Consider the following 19,843-nt stretch of genomic DNA (forward strand, 5'->3'; position numbering starts at 1 on the left):
TGCGCCGGTACCTGCGGTTTACGTGCCGTCTGTCATGTTCAAAATCATAGCCCAATATGTGCCTGTCCACCACGTTACACCGGTGATCCGTTCATTTCCTGTCAGCCAATAAGTACTATGCGCTCGCACTTTACACTCACAAATATTCAACTAAACATCATCTTCAAACCTATTACAGTTATACCCAAACCGGCACCAATAAGCGACGTAACGCCTACAAATCCATGCCAACCATCACCTTGCGGACCGAACTCAGAATGTACCGCCACTGCGAATGGCGCACAATGTACTTGCTTACGTGATTTCATTGGCACTGCTCCCCACTGCCGTCCCGAATGCGTAACAAGTGCTGAGTGTGCCTCGGACAGGGCGTGCATCAATCGCAAATGCGCAGATCCCTGTCCGGGTTCGTGTGGTGTTGCAGCCGAGTGTCGTGTGTTGGCGCACAGCGCAATGTGTTACTGTCCAAGCGGATATACTGGCGATCCTTTCTCTACATGCGTTAAGCAACAGGAACCACCAACGGAGGTGGCTTTACCTTGCAGTCCCAGCCCTTGTGGTCCAAACGCAATTTGCCAACCACGTAATGGCATTAGCGTTTGTCAATGTTTACCGGACTATTTCGGTAATCCTTATGAAGCTTGTCGTCCTGAATGTGTTAGGAATTCGGATTGTTCATCGGACAAAGCTTGCCGAAACCAGAAGTGCCGTGATCCATGTCCCGGCACTTGTGGTTCGCAGGCGACTTGTCAAGTCGTCAATCATATACCGAACTGCGCCTGCCTGCCAGGCTATCGCGGCGATCCATATACACGTTGTGAAATTGTGCAGGCAGAACGTAAGAAATTTTTAATGTGTATTCTTTAGTCTTAACAACAAGCTTCCCAAAATTGACAACAATGCAGAACTACCACCCTAAATGCACTAAATTCTGTTTAATGTCTGCCGAAGCTCGCTAATATAAATTGAGTAACCAATGCGTTAGGTAGAGCTTTACCCCCGAAAATGCTATAAGCCGTTTTATAACCCGCTATCTAAAATCCCTGTCTGCAAGCAATATAGAGCTTCCACTTTGCAATTCTTACACGACTACTTAGCGGTAATAACCATACCAAAAATAAAGCCAAATAATGTAATCATAAGCATATATTAAGAATCATTAGCATAAGAACCTTCGCATGCCATAGCCTATCATGGCCACGCTTAACATACATAACTTAACATAGTTTAAGAAGTAACATAGGTTAAGCGCAAAAATAACACATGTAATTCGCTTCAAAACAACACAGCTCTAGTTGAGCTAAAAATATTGGTTTGTGTATAATTTAACCCACCGCTCGCTTAATCTCTACTGGACACTAATTTGTTGTGTAATTCGAAACAGCTGAACCACCCGTCAAAGTAAGTCCCTGCCAACCATCACCATGTGGCGCCAACGCACAGTGTCGCGAATCAAATGGTCAAGCCGTTTGCTCGTGTCTACCGGAGTTTGTTGGCACCCCACCCACTTGTCGTCCGGAATGTGTCGTCAGCTCAGAGTGTCCATCCGACAAAGCATGCATCAACCAGAAATGTAAAGATCCCTGTCCAGGCGCTTGTGGCTTAAACGCCGAATGTCATGTACATAACCATAGTCCACTGTGTGCTTGTAAGGCTGGTTATACCGGCGAAGCCTTCACCAGCTGCCAGCGTATACCACGTAAGCAACGACTGTTCCACTTTCTCACAATAGCCTTAATTTACGCGTCTTATTCGCTTAAATGACTGATTTACCGTTGTTATAATGCCCTTTAGCACCACGTACCCCAGAACCGCCACAAGCAGATGTCAATCCATGCATACCGTCGCCTTGTGGCCCATACGCACAATGTCGTGAAGTTAATGGTGCCGCTACATGCAGCTGTTTGACGAACTACATTGGCGCGCCACCCAACTGTCGTCCGGAATGTACAATAAATGCGGAATGTGCCAGCAATATGGCCTGTATTAACGAACGTTGTCGCGATCCATGTCCCGGTTCATGTGGATTTTCTGCGCTTTGTAATGTAATATATCATACACCCAGCTGTTCTTGTCCCGTTGGCTACACCGGTGATCCGTTTACCAGCTGTCGTCCATTACCACCACCGCCACCAGCACCAAGTAAATACAACGAACCCGAATACGTAGTTAAAACGAAATTCTTAATTTACACAAACCTTACAGAACCAGCGGAACCTGTGGATCCATGCATCCCTTCACCATGTGGTGCAAATACTGTCTGCAATAACGGGCAATGTTCCTGCATACCGGAATATCATGGCGATCCCATCATCGGTTGTCGTCCAGAATGTGTGCTTAATGCGGATTGTCCACGTGACCGCGCTTGTGTGCGTAATAAATGTGTAGACCCATGTCCAGGTACATGCGGCCAACGCGCGCTCTGCGACGTCGTCAACCACATACCAATGTGTCGCTGTCCAGAACGTATGACTGGTAATGCATTTGTCGCTTGCGATCCAGTTCCTGAAGTGGAGTTGAAGAATCCATGCCAGCCATCGCCTTGCGGTCCCAATTCACAGTGTATTGAACGTGGTGGCAACGCCATTTGCTCTTGTATTACTGGTTACTTCGGTAATCCACCAAACTGTCGCCTCGAGTGTTATAGCAGTTCGGATTGTGCACAAATACACGCGTGTATTAATAATAAATGTGTTGATCCTTGCCCAGGTCAATGTGGTCTAAACGCCGAGTGTCAGGCTGTGCAGCATCGCGCACACTGCGAATGTATACGCGGTTATACCGGTAATCCATATTCACTTTGTACGAGACCAGGTAACTTGCAACTGACAGAGTTCCCCCAAGACGCAAACTTATCAATATTCCACTACTTTTGTTTAGAAATACGACAAGAACCACCTGCAATACAGAACCCTTGTATACCATCCCCTTGCGGTCCTAACGCTCAATGTAGTGACGTAAAGGGACAGCCACGTTGCTCTTGTCTGGCAGACTTTATTGGTACACCGCCAAATTGTCGCCCAGAATGCTCTAGTAATGACGATTGTCCTAACAACTTGGCTTGCATCAACCGCAAATGTCGTGACCCATGTCCCGGTTCGTGTGGTTTGAATGCCAATTGTATTGTGACCCTGCATATACCCAATTGTCATTGCCCAGTTGGCATGACCGGCGATCCCTTCCGCGTATGTTATGAGGCTCCAAAAAGTAAGGCGTTAGCAAGTCGACCACAGTTTTATTTCTACATACGGCAGATCTTCTATAACTTTCAATTTATTTCATTATCTTTCAGTATTACCACCACCACCGAAACAGGAACCACGTGATCCTTGCCGTCCATCACCATGCGGCCCGAACAGCGAATGCCGTGGACGTGACGATAGCTACACCTGCTCATGTATTAATGATTACATTGGTAATCCGTATGAAGGTTGCCGTCCCGAATGTATTGGCAATTCTGAGTGTTCCTCGAATCGTGCTTGCATACGCAACAAATGCGCCGATCCTTGTCCAGGCACTTGTGGTGTTGAGGCGCTTTGCACCATCCACAATCACATACCGATTTGCTCTTGCCCCACTGGCTACAGTGGCAATGCTTTCGTCCAGTGTTCACCGATTGTAATAGAACACATACCACAGGAACGTCGTGATCCATGCTACCCAACACCGTGCGGCATAAATACGGTATGCAAAGTACAACGCGATCAGGCTGTTTGTGAATGTCTACCAGGCTTCTTTGGCAATCCACAAGGACAGGGTTGTCGTCCCGAATGTACACTCAGCTCAGACTGTGCCAAGGATAAGGCTTGTGTCAATTCCAAATGTGTCGATCCATGTCCCGGCGTCTGCGGTTATGGCGCACAATGCCAGACCGCCAATCACAACCCAATATGTAGTTGTCCCAGTCCAATGGTTGGCAATCCGTTCGTTGAATGTCATGCACCACCGCAACCGATCGATCCATGCAATCCATCACCATGCCGCAGCAATGGCATATGCCAGGTTATCAATGGTGCTGCCACTTGCACGTATCCCGAATGTGTAACCAATGAGGATTGCTCACGTAATCGTGCTTGTATCAATCAGAAATGTCGCGATCCATGTATTAATGCTTGCGGTGTCAATGCGATCTGTAATGCCATCAATCATAAGGCGGTATGTACCTGTCCAACCGGTTACTATGGCTCACCGTTTAACCAATGTCTTCGACAAATGGAGGAAATACCAGCACCACGACCGGAATGTACCACCGACGCGGAATGCTCGAACGACAAGGCGTGCGTCAATCAAGCTTGTCAAAATCCATGCGAACTGTCGAATATTTGTGGCACAAACGCGCGCTGTCACGTGCAATTGCACAGACCACTTTGTGTCTGTAATGAAGGTGAGTACGCGAAAGTGGCAATTGAAGCGAACATTGGTAGCTTGGAAGATAACAATATCGAACGAGAATCTAGCAAACGCGCTTCTTTCTTTGACTGTTCTTAATAATAATATTATTGAGAAACATGTAAAACTACAGATCAATAACTTTTCTAAAGAGAAAATGAACATTGCTTAATACTTCCTAATAATATTCTTACCTTGCTAGCCCGAAACGTAACTTGCCACTGAAAAGAGAGAAAGTTTAAATTAATATTTCGGTTTACTTGAATTTTTTTACATAATTATTTATAAGGAGCTCCAACTAACTATTACAATACTAATTCTATCCCCATAATAGGTTACACCGGCAATGCTTTCAGTTATTGCCATGTCATCGGCTGTCGCTCAGACGAGGAATGTCCCGCCACAGAAGCCTGCATCAACAAACAATGTACCGATCCTTGCCCGTACACACAGTGCGGTACGAACGCCATCTGTCGCGCCGACTACAATCACAAGGCACGCTGCCACTGCCCCGACGGTTATCGCGGCAATCCATTGGTGCGCTGTGAACGACCGGAATGCACACGCGACGACGAATGCGCCTTCAATTTGGCCTGTAAGAATGAACGTTGCGAAGATCCATGCAATTGTGGTGTTGGCGCCCAATGCCGTGTCGACAATCATCGCGCACAATGTCGCTGCCCGCCTGGCTACAGTGGCAATCCGCTGGTTAGCTGTGTACTCGAAGAACCTAAAGTGGCACCACAATGCACCATGGATGCGGACTGTACCAGCAAGTTGGCCTGCTTCAATGGCGAATGTAAGAATCCGTGCGCGGTAACGCAACCATGTGGCGAAAATGCTATTTGCTCGGTAGTGGACACGTTGCCGTTGCGTACTATGATCTGTCAATGCGAACCCGGTTATGTGGGTGATGCGGATGTGGGTTGTCGTAAAGGTAGGTTGGCAACGAAGTCATTCATTGAATTTTAAAATGCCTTAAATGCTTGTCTTTTTGAGTCTATTTTTCATTGCAGCTTATTTTTTGTATTTTACAAATTAATTTGCGTTATTTTTATGTGCCAATATTTATTTTATAATGTACATATTTATTGTGTCTATGTCGAACTTTACCTCTCAACGTTCTTGTACAGCTCCTCGCAATTATGCAAGCACACGCAAACTATACTTTTCCGTTATATTTCGTTTTCGACACAAATATCTCTCCACTTCCGTACACTAATACGTTTTTTTCGCATTAGAACCCGCACGTGATCATGGTTGCCAATCGAATAGCGAATGTCAAGATACGGAAGCCTGCCGCAATGGCGCCTGTGTAAATCCTTGTATTGATGCCTCACCTTGCGCCCGCACAGCCGAGTGCTTAGCTCAGCGTCATCGCGCCGTCTGCAGTTGTCCACAGGGCACACAGGGTGATCCATTCACAAACTGTTACCAACCACGTAAGTTCACACGTTACCGGTGTTTTACGTTAAATTACACTTTACTTTGCTTTGCGTCGAAACTAACAATCCAAACTTGTGCCCACAGCGGAAATAACGGCGGGCTGTAAACAAGATTCGGAGTGTCCGTCAACAACAGCCTGCATCAATCAACGCTGTCAAGATCCTTGCGCTGAGGCGAATCCATGTGCTGGCAACGCGGAATGTCGTGTACGCAACTCGCGTCCAATATGCTCTTGCCCCGCCGGCTGGGGTGGTGATCCGCAAGTACAATGCTACAAACGTATGTACAGAGCTAAAGTGACACCATTTTCCTTATTATAAATTTAACCGAATTTTTTTCACATTTTACAGCGGAATGCAAGATAAATGCGGACTGTCCCTACGATAAGGCTTGTATAAATGAGAATTGTGTAAATCCTTGCAGTTATGGCGACGTACGTTGCGGCACTGGCGCTCAATGCGCACCACAAAACCACCAAGCTGTCTGCATATGTCCGCCGGGCACACAAGGCAATCCGTTTGTCTCGTGTATCACCGGTCACTGCCAATACAATGAAGATTGCGCCGATCATGAGGCTTGCGATCGCTTGAATCGCGTTTGTCGTCCGGTTTGCGATGAGGACACCTGCGCACTGAATGCCATTTGCACTGGCAGACGTCATCAGCCGCAATGCGAATGCCGACCCGGCTATAGAGGCAATCCATTTGTACAGTGCGATGTGCCACGCGAGCCACCAACTAAAGTGGAACCCGAATGTAAACAGGATGCTGATTGTCCATCTCAATTGGCGTGTATTAATCAGCGTTGCGCCAATCCTTGCGCCACACCACATGTTTGCACGCCACAACAGACCTGTCACGTATTGGATACGCTACCTTTGCGTACCATGATCTGCAAGTGTCCGAGCGATACGATCACCGATAATTCGGGTAATTGCGTACCAATCAAACATGAAGTAGTCAGCGGTTGTCAGAGCAACGATGAATGCGGTAACACCGAGGTCTGCCAACGTGGTGTGTGTATCGACGCTTGCCGCTTGGAACGCTGCGGTGTAAATGCGCAATGTCGCTCACGCGATCACTATGCCGAATGCACATGTGCACGTGGCTACGAAGGTAATCCACGTGTTGAGTGCCAGTTAATCGTACACGAACAGCCGAAAACACCGAACGCTGAATGCACAAAGAACGATGACTGTCCCTATGATAAGACGTGTAAGAATGAACGCTGTGTAAATCCTTGTGTGGAAGATTCTTGTGGACGCGGTGCCTATTGCCATGTACAAAATAGAGAACCGGTATGCCGTTGCCCAAGCGGTTTCACCGGCGATGCGCGCGTTGCTTGTGTACCACGTAAGTATATTTTGTACGATTCCTTCCAAACGCAAAAACTTATGTACCTTTTTGTTTACCTTATCTCTTTACCACAGCGCCAGATGTCTCTACGATAGGTTGCAAATCCAATTCCGATTGCTCTCTTAATGAATCTTGCGTCAATGAACGTTGCATTAATCCTTGCAATTGTGGTCCGAACGCCGAGTGTATTGTACGTAATCACCACCCGGTTTGCTACTGTCAACCTGGCTACTCTGGCAATGCACAATTCGGTTGTGTACAAATTGGCTGCCAATCGGACGATGAATGTTCATCGGATCAACAATGCGTGAATCGTGAATGCGTGAATCCTTGTTTGATCAGTGATCCGTGCGCACTCAATGCCGAATGCTTTGGTCGTAATCATCGCGCCACCTGTCGCTGTCCTGCCGGCTTGGAAGGTGATCCGTTCCAACGTTGTGTACGCGTCGAATGTCACTCAGACTATGACTGCGCTACGAATCAAGCATGCGTACGAAATCAATGTGTGAACCCCTGTCAAGATAGCCCATGCGCACAAAATGCCATTTGTCAAGCATTGCAACATCGCGCCGTTTGCCGCTGCCCCGAGACTATGCCGCTCGGCAACCCTTACGCTTATTGTGAACGCCGTCCTGTAGAACCAGTTTGTCGCGACGATGGCGATTGCCCAAGTCGCTTGGCTTGCATCGATAGTAAATGTCAGAACCCATGTACCATACTCTCACCATGCGCAAGCTCCGCAAAATGCAGTGTACTGGATAGTGTGCCTGTACGCACTATGGTATGCGAATGCCCCGAATCATATGTCCCGGATGCGCGAGGTGAATGTAAACCGATCGTACTGCAGAGTCCACCAGGCTGCAGTAGTGATGCCGACTGTCCGGATCAAGAGGCTTGTATCAACCGTCAGTGCCGAAACCCATGCAACTGTGGCACCAACGCAATTTGTCAAGTACAAAATCATCGCGCCACATGCTCTTGCCAAGACGGTTATGAAGGCAATCCCTATGCTTTCTGTCGCACCATTGGCTGTCGCATAGATAGTGAATGTGATTCCGGTAAGGCCTGTATCAACGGCAACTGTATTAATCCCTGCTTAGTGAATGATCCTTGCGGTGTCAACGCTGAATGCTATGTGCAATCTAACACCGCTATGTGTCGCTGCAAGAGTGGTTATCGTGGTAATGCTTACGAGCGTTGTCGCGTCATTGGTTGTCTAACGAATAACGATTGCCCCTCTGACAAGATGTGTCAAAATGAACAGTGCGTCAATCCTTGTATTTACCACAATACTTGCTCACCACGCGCCGAGTGCCGCCCGCAAAACCATTTGGCTGTCTGTCGCTGTCCCGCTGGCTTCCTGGGCAATCCATACGTGGACTGCCGTCCAGAACCACAACCTATGTGCAAAGTAGACACAGATTGCCCAGCGCGCTTGGCATGCATCAACGATGAGTGTGTCGATCCTTGTCTCACTCTGGAACCATGCAACCGTCCAGCACAATGTGAAGTGACACCAACGTCGCCTGTACGTACTATGATCTGCGTCTGCCCCGACGGCTACATTAGCAGCGGCAGTGGCACCTGCAAACCAACAAAGACAATTGTGGAAGTAGGCGGTTGTATAGCCGATTCAGAATGTGCCACAGATAAATCCTGCGTAAATGGTATCTGTCGCGATCCCTGCAATTGTGGCTTGAACGCTGAATGCCGCATTAAGGACCATAAACCGGTATGTACTTGTCGTCAAGGTTACGAGGGTAACCCTGAATTCGAATGTTCCAAGATTGAATGCGCTATAAATTCGGACTGTCCATCTACGCACGCCTGTCGCAATCAACTTTGTGTGCCCGTTTGCCAAGGTGAACAATGCGGCACAAATGCCGAATGTCTAGCAGTTGATCACCGCGCTGTATGTGAATGTATACCCGGCTTCCGTGGCAATGCACGCATCGCCTGTACACCACTTGGCTGTCGTACCGACGGTGAATGTCCATCAGATAAGGCGTGTGTCAATGGCAAATGTGAGAACCCATGCGATACAAAGGCGATCTGTGCATATGACGAAATTTGCAAGGTCTACAACCACCAACCAGAATGTGCCTGTCCACCGGGTACTATTGCGCGACGCAACGGCTGTGAACCGCTACGTGACATACCGATTTGCCGCTACGATGGCGACTGTCCAAGCCAAACTGCCTGTATACGTGGCGAATGCGTCAATCCATGCAATGCAACACATCCTTGTGGCGTTAATGCCGACTGTCGTGTCTTAGATACTGTGCCAGTGCGCACAATGATCTGCGAATGTTTGGAGGGATACACCGGTAATGCGGCCATACAGTGTGACAAACGCTCATTGTGTGTGATCGAGAAAGGCTTCGTACGCGATGTCGACGGTCAATGTGTCTGCCCGCCAGGCACTGCTTTGGACATATACGAATATTGCGCGCCCTGCCTGCCAGAACAAGGCTTCAAGATCGACGAAAATGGACGCTGTGTATGTGCGTTGGAGCGTGGTATGGTCATCGATGAACGTGGACGCTGTATTTGCCCGACAGATCATGGATATCGACTCACACCAGCTGGCGAATGCATAGCAGAAGACCAACCTGGCTGTGAAACAAACGAAGACTGTGCAGACAATCGCTTCTGCAACACACGTACGAAGACCTGTGAGGATCCTTGTCTGCAAAAGGTTTGCGGCGTAAATGCCTTCTGTAATGCCATCAATCATCGTGCACAATGTCAATGCATCACCGGCTACACCGGCAATCCAGAGCTTATCTGCAATCACACCAACTTCCGTACAGACTTCCCACGTCCCGATATGTTAGTCAGCTGCCTGGCTGATGGTGTACAAGTCGAAATACATATTACCGAACCCGGCTTTAATGGCGTACTCTACGTGAAGGGTCATAGCAAGGATGAAGAATGTCGTCGTGTGGTGAATTTAGCTGGCGAAAGTGTACCGCGTACGGAAATCTTCCGCGTACACTTCGGCAGCTGCGGCATGCAAGCAGTTAAGGATATTGCCAGCTTCGTGCTGGTCATACAGAAGCATCCGAAATTGGTTACATACAAGGCGCAAGCTTACAACATCAAATGTGTCTACCAGACCGGTGAGAAGAACGTCACATTGGGTTTCAATGTGTCCATGCTAACCACAGCGGGCACAATTGCCAACACTGGCCCGCCGCCAATCTGTCAGATGCGCATCATAACGCATGAAGGTGAAGAGATCAACTCTGCGGAGATTGGTGACAATCTGAAACTGCAAGTTGACGTCGAGCCAGCAAGTGAGTATCTAAGTGAGTTACATTTAAAGTACAAAGCTAACAAACTAAAATTTTCCGCAGCAATCTATGGTGGCTTCGCACGTTCCTGCATTGCCAAAACAATGGAGGATAACATTGAGAACGAGTATATTGTCACCGATGAGAATGGTTGCGCTACAGATGCGTCAATCTTTGGCGAATGGGAATACAATCCCGATACCAACAGCCTGATGGCTAACTTCAATGCCTTTAAATTCCCCTCAAGCGATAACATACGCTTCCAATGTAACATACGTGTCTGCTTCGGTAAATGTCAACCGGTTAACTGTCGCGGCTACAATGCATTCGGACGTAGAAGACGTCGTGCTATTGCCGATAATTCCACCGACACAACAGCGGTGGCGACCAACACCGGCATGGAGGGACAACTGCGCGAGGAGATAACAATTTCATCGAATGCCATCTTGACATTCGAAAAGCGCAGCGGACCGGGCATCAATGATGCGAACAGTAAGTGAACAAGCACGCGGAAGAGCGCAAAAAGTAGCTGTTTAACTAATTTTCGTTTGTTTCCCGCTTTCTTTGTAGTCAAACCAGCGGCACAGCGCGTCGAAGACATTTGCGTCTCCATGGTGGGTCTCATTATAGCGCTCGTCATCACTGCTTTACTGGCGTTGGTAGCGGTCGCCGTAGCCGTCTCCTGTTGGCTGATGGCCTACCGCCGACGACCCAAAACACTAGCACCGCTACCACATCCGCCAGAGTTCCCCAATCCGCTATTCGCGAATCCCGAAGCTGTGCCAGAACCCACACCCGATTATCTATCATAAGCAATGATAAACGAGTAAATATGCAAATAGTAAATAGTTTAGTTAAGAAATTAATTGAATGCAAGTAAATTAGAATTTAGTAAAGAAATAATGTATAGAAATTGAAATATTTGAGAAGCACGTGCAAAAAGTTGAGAGCACTAATTATAGATAATATGAGAGCAGCTATTTGCTATAAAAAATATTTGAAAACGTGCAAAGAAAAACAAAAGTGTCAAGAAGCAGCATAATTGCTGAAGAACAAGAATAATCAAATGAAAACTGGATGGTCAAAATTTGCTAGAAACATGATACTAAATGTAATATAATAAATGTATAGGATACTACTTCTCAACTCACCATGACATTCCTAAGGAGCGTAGCCGAGGTTAGTTAGACGACCGGCTACACGCTCGTATTATAACTAATATGAGAATTTCAAGTAGCTTTTGGCAATTTGTGGCAAAAGAGAGTATGCGAAAACTGCAAAAAAGAAGAAAAAAGAAAATATTTTTTTATTTGAGTGACTTTGTACAGATTTAATTTAAAGAAAGAAAATTTTAATATTTTTTTAAGTACTCTTAGTAGCAGCCAATTTTATGAAAATGTAGCTAGAAAAAAAAAATAACTAAGAACAACTGCCAAAGCTATAACACTGCTAACGTTTAGAGGATAAACATATAAAGAGGAGGAGCGAAAAGGCATTTCGCATAATTGCAGAAGAAAGAGATATCGGGAAAGGAAGCCAGTTCAACAAAGCTTATACAGATTTAGCGAAGCTACGAAGGAATTCTCGTCTAACAATACAACTTCTTCATTAGTCGAAATACACACAAACACACATATAATACACAAACACACACGCAATAAAGCAATTGCGCTGCCACTTACCTATACAAACTACCTATATATTATAGCAATTAAGTGAGCGACTTGTCTTCCTATAAAAAACGAAACGAAAGTAGTTACATACATATATAGTATAGCAGAACTGTGTAGGTGGTGGGGTACTTCGACATTAAAGCTCTATATTTATACATATATGCACTTGTATTATAGCAAAAAAACTGCACTCAAACTAAGTAAATAGTTACATATATATATATATATATATATATATGAATATGTATGTATGTAGTTATATAAACACCTTTCCTATTATTTTAAAAGAAGTAACCAAGAAACTGCCCTTAGAGACGAAGCATAAGCAGAGAATTTGAAAAAAACAAAAATACTCCATTGCACAGGCAGCAAGGCAGTGTGCAGAAAAAACGCTTTACGCTTAAAAAATAACAGAAAACCAATTAGGTGGCAACTCTTCTATAAAAATTTACAAATGTTGAATGTAAAACGAAAATCGAAATTTCAAACACTCAAAAAAAGCATTCAAAATGTTTATTTATTTTTGTACAACAAATAAATAAAACTAACAGTACCTTGTGGTAACACACACAAGTAGTAAGCATTCAACAAAACTGGAGAAAGTGCGCGAATAGCGTTTGTAACGTTTGTAAAGGAAGAGCCGAAGTTGCCCCAACACTGCCTTTGTCATGTAAAATTTCTGATTGAAAGAATTTACATATAATTTTGACGCATAAGTTAAAGTTAGCAACAACCATATAGCTGCCTAAGAGAAGAAAACGGTACATTTTAAATAAAAATATATATTTTTGCTACTTAATATTTCTTCCTACTCCCCAAAAAGCGACTAATGGAGAATTTGCCTAAATAATTTTATTATTATTATTATAATTATTATTATTATATAAAAAACGATTATATATTTAATGCGTATTATTAACTTTTTTGTATTAAACAGCTAATTAACATATTTAAATTAACAGAAGCGTGTTAGTCAAGTGCGTTAAAGTAAAAATAATAATTATATTTTTAATTTAAACTTTTTTGTTCTTTTTTTAGTTTCATTGTTTTTAATAATTTATAATATGTTGTATGCTTGTTGTGATTGCGAAATGCGTAAGCAGAGAGAAGCAAACTTTAAGTTAAAATAATTGAATAAAACAAAACGCGAAATATGTACTATATATGAAAAGTATACTAAAACACAACTAAAAAAATTAAATAAAAATTAAAAAAAAGTTAATTAAAAATTAAAAAAAAAAACTATAAAAAATATGCATGCGCGCCTTACCTTAAAATACACGCTGGCAACACTGCGAAACTCACCGCAAGCGCGCACAACTTTGCAGCGAAAATTTGGCTGTGCGCTTTTGCGGCGAATTCGCGCAGCCGTTGCGAGCGTGTGTCTCTGAAAAAGCTTGCGTTGCATTAATTTGCATGAAAAATTAAAAACTATATAGATATATATATATAAACGAAGCATACAAAAAAATCGAAATGTATAGTCACTACTTTAAGTTAAATTTTTACTTTCAACTTTAAAATAATTTTATTAAAAAAAAACAAGAACAAATTACACACACACACACACACCGAAAGACACAAAGTGAAAGAAAAAAAAAACAAAAACAAAACACGCTGCTTTAAACAGCCAACGACAGCAAATAGAAAATAATTTAAGAAAACTGTAAATAGTTGTCACGCATTGTATAGGATTTTTCTTTAAAATTTTATGATTTTTATTTTTTTTTTGTTCGTTCACAACGCCATTGCCAGGCAAAATTAGTGCAAGCAACCGTTAGCCTCAAATTATTATATTTTTTTCATAATATTTTTTTTTTTTGTTTTATTAATAAAATTCCAAAATTTTGACCGCCATATTTACAAATTTTATTTAATAAAATAGCAACTTTTATTTTTCTTTACGTCTCAAATACATTATAGAATTATGAAAATGGCAAGATTTTGCCGCACACACACACATAGAAAACTTTTTGCACTGGCAGCAAATATAGAAAAACGATTGACAATAATAATGTTTGTATGTAAATTGTTAAAAGAAAAACAATAGTTAAATTTTAATTATTAAAAACGAATTGTATTAAAAAAATGTTTGAAAGTAAAACAAACCATATTAATATTGTATTGCTTAATGTAAACTAATAATAAAAATAAATATGAATAAAACAAAATAAAAAAAATAATTGACATTTTAATTTTTCAAGAAAGGAGAGTAAAAACTATGAGAGCAAGCAACAGTTGTAGTGATGCGATCTGAACAATAATCTGTGTCCTGCTTGACTCGATTCCGAACGTTCAGTTTGTATGGCAGCCATACGCTATAGTGATTCGATCAGAACAATTTCTTCGAAAATTTCCCCATTGCCTGAGAGAATAATTCCTGCGAAATTTCATGAAGATATCGCGACAAATAAAACAGTTTTCCATACAAGTACTTTATACCGATCGTTCAGTTTGTATGGCAGCCATACGCTATAGGGATTCGATCGGATCCATTTCTACGGAAATTGTACCATTGTCTGAGAAAATAATTCCTGCGAAATTTCATAAAGATATCGCAAGTACTTTATACCGATCGTTCAGTTTGCATGGCAGCTATATGCTATAGTAGTGCGATATCGGTGGTTCCGACAAATAGGCAGCATCTGAAAGAGAAAAGAACGTCGATATCTCGTAAACTGAAGAAATAGTTCTCGCATATACTGACGGACGGACAGATCTTTCCTTCTGCGTGTTACAAACATCGTGGCAAACTTAATATATATCCTGTTCAGGGCATAAAGATCTCTATCTTGATTTTGCTTGAGCAGCTTGTATGACAGCTATATACTATGTATAGTGGTCCAATATCAGCAGTTCCGACAATGAGTCGCTTCTTGTTAGAATTTCAAAACCATACCTCAAAAACTGAATCAACAGTTCGGGTATATACAGACAGACGGACGTGGCTGTTCAGGTTATACAAATAATTGTAATTATCTGAGCAATCATTTATGTAAAAATGTCGACAAAGAATCCTTTATAATACTTTTTAATCAAACTTTGAATCAATAGACCCGAAACTTGTTTTAAGCATAGAAATAATATTACGGTTAACAAGGTCAAAAGAGTTCCAGTTTTTCTGAAACTATTCTCAAAAGTATTTAGTTACCGTTATGTGATCAAATAGCTATCTACAACACTCATTATACCGAATCTTGATTATTGCTCAGTAATTTCGCTTCATATTCTTAGAGGCTAATAATAAAAATTCTAGACGGGTTAATTTTATAGCTCCGGACCAATTTTCAATGCATATCGTCATTATACGATTGAGACAATTCCGCATGGTGTATTTTTAAGGCATCAACCGCTTCTTTTGTCTTCATAAATCGAAGGTCGTTCTTCAAGTTCCTAATATAATAATAATAATGATGATTTGCTGTAAAGTAAGGGCTGAATGGTGGACATCTTAACAATTCGAAATTCTGATTCTTCAGAAACTGTAACGTCAGTGCAGTTGTACTTAAAATTAGACCGACCGGCAATTAATTTCCAATTTAAATAACCAACAATTATAATTATATTATTCTCAATATAAGAATATCGTACATCACCGCGGTGATTTTTAGAGTGAAACCGCAAAACACACGATGCTGCATCGAAACCATTACGGCCTAATTTCTGCTTGCTAACAATTTCCTCTTAAAGTATATTTAAAAGCATTAATTCTGAACAAGATATAATGGCTTTTGACAGCTAAATCCTTACTACCGCTGTTGGAAAAACGACAGAATGTAGATTACATGTATATTGCCGTCGATTGATTATGATTGATTCAATAATATCAATTGTTATGTGAGAAAGCCGGTTTCAACTTTGTTTGAATCGCTTATACCATAAATCAAAATATTCTGTCAGGTATTAGTGAGCACTTGATCTTATCAAACGATTGTCTATTTTATTTACGTTGCGATAAGAACAGCAACGAGGTATTTCAGCAAGGGCTTACATTAATTAAAAGAAGCCCTTATAGTAATTGAAATGAAATCATCTATTATATTAGATTGAAAGAAAAATTTAAAAATTGCAAGGTACTATAGGGTTGCGTTATCGAGCGGTGGTATTAAAAGTTTCAAAGAATAGTTGTACTGTAGAAGGCAAGCACAATACGTCAAGTGATGTCTTCTTTCTGCGTGAAACCTAAAATAAATATTTACTAGAGGATATGGCCTCTCTAATGACTTACGGTCGAAAAACAAAAAAAAAACTTGAGAAATTGTGACCGTTTTTTTTTTAAGTCTTTGTATTTGATAGTGAACAAATCATTTGTCTTCGTGTAATCAGTTAAGCAAAATTAAACAATTTTACCGAACCGAGTTTTTAACAGCGCGCCAGTCGTTCTTCCTTTTCGCTATTTGGAGCCAAATGGAGATTCCAAGTGTAGCCAGGTGGTTCTCCACCTAGTCTTTCCATCGGAGTGGAGGTCTTCCTCTGCTTTCCCCGGAGGGTATTACGTCGAATAATTTGTTTTCATCCATTCTGAGGATATGACCTAGCCAGAGTAGCCGCTGTCTCCTATGTCAATACCATCGTATATCTCGTACAGCTCATCGTTCCAACGAATGCAATATTCGTCGTGGCCGAAGCGCAATGGATCATAAGTCTTCCGCAGATCCTTTGTCTCGAAAACTCGAAAAACTGACCCATTAGATGTTCTTATCGTCCATGCCTCTGCAACATATAGCAGGACGAAGGTGATGAGTGCCTTGTAGAGTTTTCGTCGCGAGAAGACTTTACTTCTCAATTGCCTACTCAGTTCGAAGTAACACCTGTTGGCAAGAGTGATTCTGCGTTGTATTTCGAGGCTAACATTGTTGGTGGTGTTAATACTGGTTCTAAGATAGACGAAATTATCTACGACTTTGAAGTTATGACTGTCAACATTGACGTGGGAGCCAAGTTTCGAGTGCGACGACTGTTTGTTTGATGACAGCAGATATTTCGTCTTGCCCTCATTCACTACCAGATCCATTTGCTTTGCTTCTTTGACCAACTGTGAGAAAACAGAACTAACAATTCAGTTTTGAGAAAAACGGGTTTAAAAATAAACTGATTGAGCTGAAGAGTTACATTATAGAAGGCTATAACTCAACAGCTACTTGAGATATGGATTTAAAACTTTGGTATGTTACATATAAAGGTATATCCTAACGACCTCCTATCGAGCCACTAGACATACCCCTTAATTTCTAGTTCACTTTTTTGTATGCCCTACCATGAAGCACCTTCTGGTTTTTTCAGAGACAACGGTATTCAGCCATTATTTGCACTATAACATCGTAAATGTTTCGCAAAGCTGTCTTCCTAAAATAGAGCTATTTGGATGGTTATAACGAGGGGCTTTTCGTATGCGGTTATCGTTCATCGAAAAAAATACTTTATTCCCAAAATGCAAACTCATTTCAAAATAAGGATTTTTGACCTCATAAGTTCAAGTAACCATAGCAACGCGAAGTCAAAGTTTTGAAGGATCGAACAAAAGTTAGAACAGAACATACTAATCAGATATCTCATTTGAAATAAATAAAGATATCGTGTAAGAAGCCAGTTACGCATTGTTACAGTCACTAAAGGTTCTCGGAAATGATAAGCGCAAGAACGGCATGCCAACAGACATTCATCGAAGTTATACGGATTTTTGATTATGATTTAAAAGTCTGCACAACTGAAGAAAGCACCGAATTATTTATTGATAAAAGGAAAGTGGTGCAAGGAGACAGCAGAGTGAGGCATGGAGAGAGTAACAGAGCAGTACGGAGAAAAAGTAGTAGATTCGAGCCCAACAAATGAGGTGTGAACGCGAGTAATGAGGTAGGGAGAGCGAATGAAGTAGATAGGGCGAGAGCGCTATTAAAAACTGAAGATTAAAATTTCGATTTGGATGAGTGACAAAAAGCTAATGAACATACCATGTGTAGAGATACATAACAAAGGCCAAACAAATGATTTTTATATGAAAGAGTGTAACACAAACAATGTCACCGAAAGTCAACGACGATCGTCTGTCTGGCATTTACTAACCCAATAAATGAGCTTTGAAGAGTCTAAAGAGAGCAAAAGATAAGAAGCACAGCCGTAAAACCAAACAGTTAGTTTTAGTGTGGAGGCTTGTGGCACTGCATTTAATTGCCAGTCTACTTTGGAAATTATTACAGACTTCGGAAAATGTCTTAACAACAACAAAACAGCTCTGTCGAAGAATATTTAAGCTGGTATGTATGTATGTATACTATATGGAGTATAACAAGTGATGAATTATAATCAACCAATAAGTCAACAACAAACAATTATATGTATGTATGTGCGAGTATGTGTTTGTGTATATGCAAAGTTTTGATGAATGGAATGCAGTGAAGCGGGTTGGAAAATGAAACGTACGATTACTGACACTTGTCACAACACCTACATACAAAGCAAATGTCAATGCGAATTAGGAAGAAGTGTATGAACAATTGCAGATCACTTGTGCGCTGGGCGGCTCTACTCCCGCGCCCGTCATGCGGCGACGCAAACGTTTCAAGAGCCGATACATATAACCATAAATGTAAGTACGAACACCGGCTGAGGGGCTTTTGAGTATGTGGCGATGAGTAGTATAAGCAGCGAAACAAACCAAAAATTAATACAGTCATAGAGGTAAGTAGCTACAATTTATTATCTGTATGTATGGAGCGCGGTAACCAAGTAGCTAGCGTATGTCACTGGTGATTGGTGGGTTGGGGTTCGAAATCGGAAATATATACATGTATGAAGAAAAAAAATTTATGTAACACTGGTTGTAACAAATGGCTTGTTACTTCTTCTTCTTCTTCTTTATTGGCGTAGACAGTGCTTACGCAGTTATAGGTGAGTTTACAACAGCGCGCCAGTCGTTTCTTCTTTTTGAAAATTGTCGCCAATTCGACATACCAAGTGCAGCCAGGTCCTTCTCCACCCGATCTCTCCAACGGAGTGGAGGTCTTTATCTTCTTCTGCTTCTCCCGGCGGATACTGCATCAAATACTTTCAGAGCTGGAATGTTTTCATTCATTCGGACGACATAACCTAGCCAACATAGCCACTGTCTCTTAATTCGCTGAACTATGTCAATGTCGTCTATAACTCATACAGCTTATCGTTCCATCGAATGCGATATTCGCCGTTGCCAATGCCAAATGAACCATAAATCTTCCGGAGAACCTTTCTCTCGAAAACTCGTAACGTCGACTCAGCAGATGTTGTCATCGTCCATGCCACTGCGCCATATAGCAGGACGGGAATAATGAGTGTCTTGTAGAAAAAACCAACGGCTTGTTACTAAATACTTATAACAATGGTTTAAGCAGTCGTCGAAACCTGGAATATGGTCTGATAGGTTGTGGGTTCTAATCCCGGGCGAGACTAAATTGATAATTATACAAAACAGTTTTTTGCGCTCCATATACAACTTCCAATATGTATAGGAGTATCCATTTGTCAAATAAAATCATAACGCACCACCACAAATCAGAGGAGAATTTCGCCTAAGCCTATAGAACCTTTTATAAGTTATCCACTGAAAGCAAAAAATTCACGGATCGAATTGATAAGTTTGCAGAGTATTGTTTCGAAACCAAGTTCTGTCAGATTTGGTTGTAATCTTTACACAATTTTGGCGTTTTTA

The 19,843-nt window shown here is 42.2% G+C and overlaps 1 protein-coding gene and 1 long non-coding RNA gene across 2 annotated transcripts in view; one reads left to right on the forward strand and one right to left on the reverse strand.

Moving 5' to 3' along the window:
• LOC120769207 overlaps nucleotides 1–11,647 on the forward strand; it is a 132,797-nt gene extending 121,150 nt beyond the window's left edge. The window contains 13 exon segments of the mRNA XM_040096101.1: nucleotides 641–838; nucleotides 1,385–1,699; nucleotides 1,795–2,142; nucleotides 2,212–2,814; nucleotides 2,881–3,207; nucleotides 3,293–4,384; nucleotides 4,724–5,326; nucleotides 5,631–5,831; nucleotides 5,920–6,114; nucleotides 6,186–7,187; nucleotides 7,265–10,489; nucleotides 10,550–10,978; nucleotides 11,057–11,647. Of these exon segments, the coding sequence (XP_039952035.1) occupies nucleotides 641–838; nucleotides 1,385–1,699; nucleotides 1,795–2,142; nucleotides 2,212–2,814; nucleotides 2,881–3,207; nucleotides 3,293–4,384; nucleotides 4,724–5,326; nucleotides 5,631–5,831; nucleotides 5,920–6,114; nucleotides 6,186–7,187; nucleotides 7,265–10,489; nucleotides 10,550–10,978; nucleotides 11,057–11,298 (8,780 nt within the window). The 3' untranslated portion in view covers nucleotides 11,299–11,647.
• The window catches only part of LOC120769209, a 210,208-nt gene extending 198,515 nt beyond the window's left edge, over nucleotides 1–11,693 (reverse strand). Inside the window, exons 1-2 of the long non-coding RNA XR_005704829.1 lie at nucleotides 11,638–11,693; nucleotides 4,584–4,610 (exon numbers count right to left, since the gene is read on the reverse strand). This is a non-coding gene — a long non-coding RNA (uncharacterized LOC120769209). The remainder of the gene's footprint in view (nucleotides 1–4,583; nucleotides 4,611–11,637) is intronic.
• Between the last annotated feature and the right edge of the window lie 8,150 nt (nucleotides 11,694–19,843).

This window comes from Bactrocera tryoni, chromosome 2, assembly GCF_016617805.1.
Source record: "Bactrocera tryoni isolate S06 chromosome 2, CSIRO_BtryS06_freeze2, whole genome shotgun sequence".
Lineage (NCBI taxonomy): Eukaryota > Metazoa > Arthropoda > Insecta > Diptera > Tephritidae > Bactrocera > Bactrocera tryoni.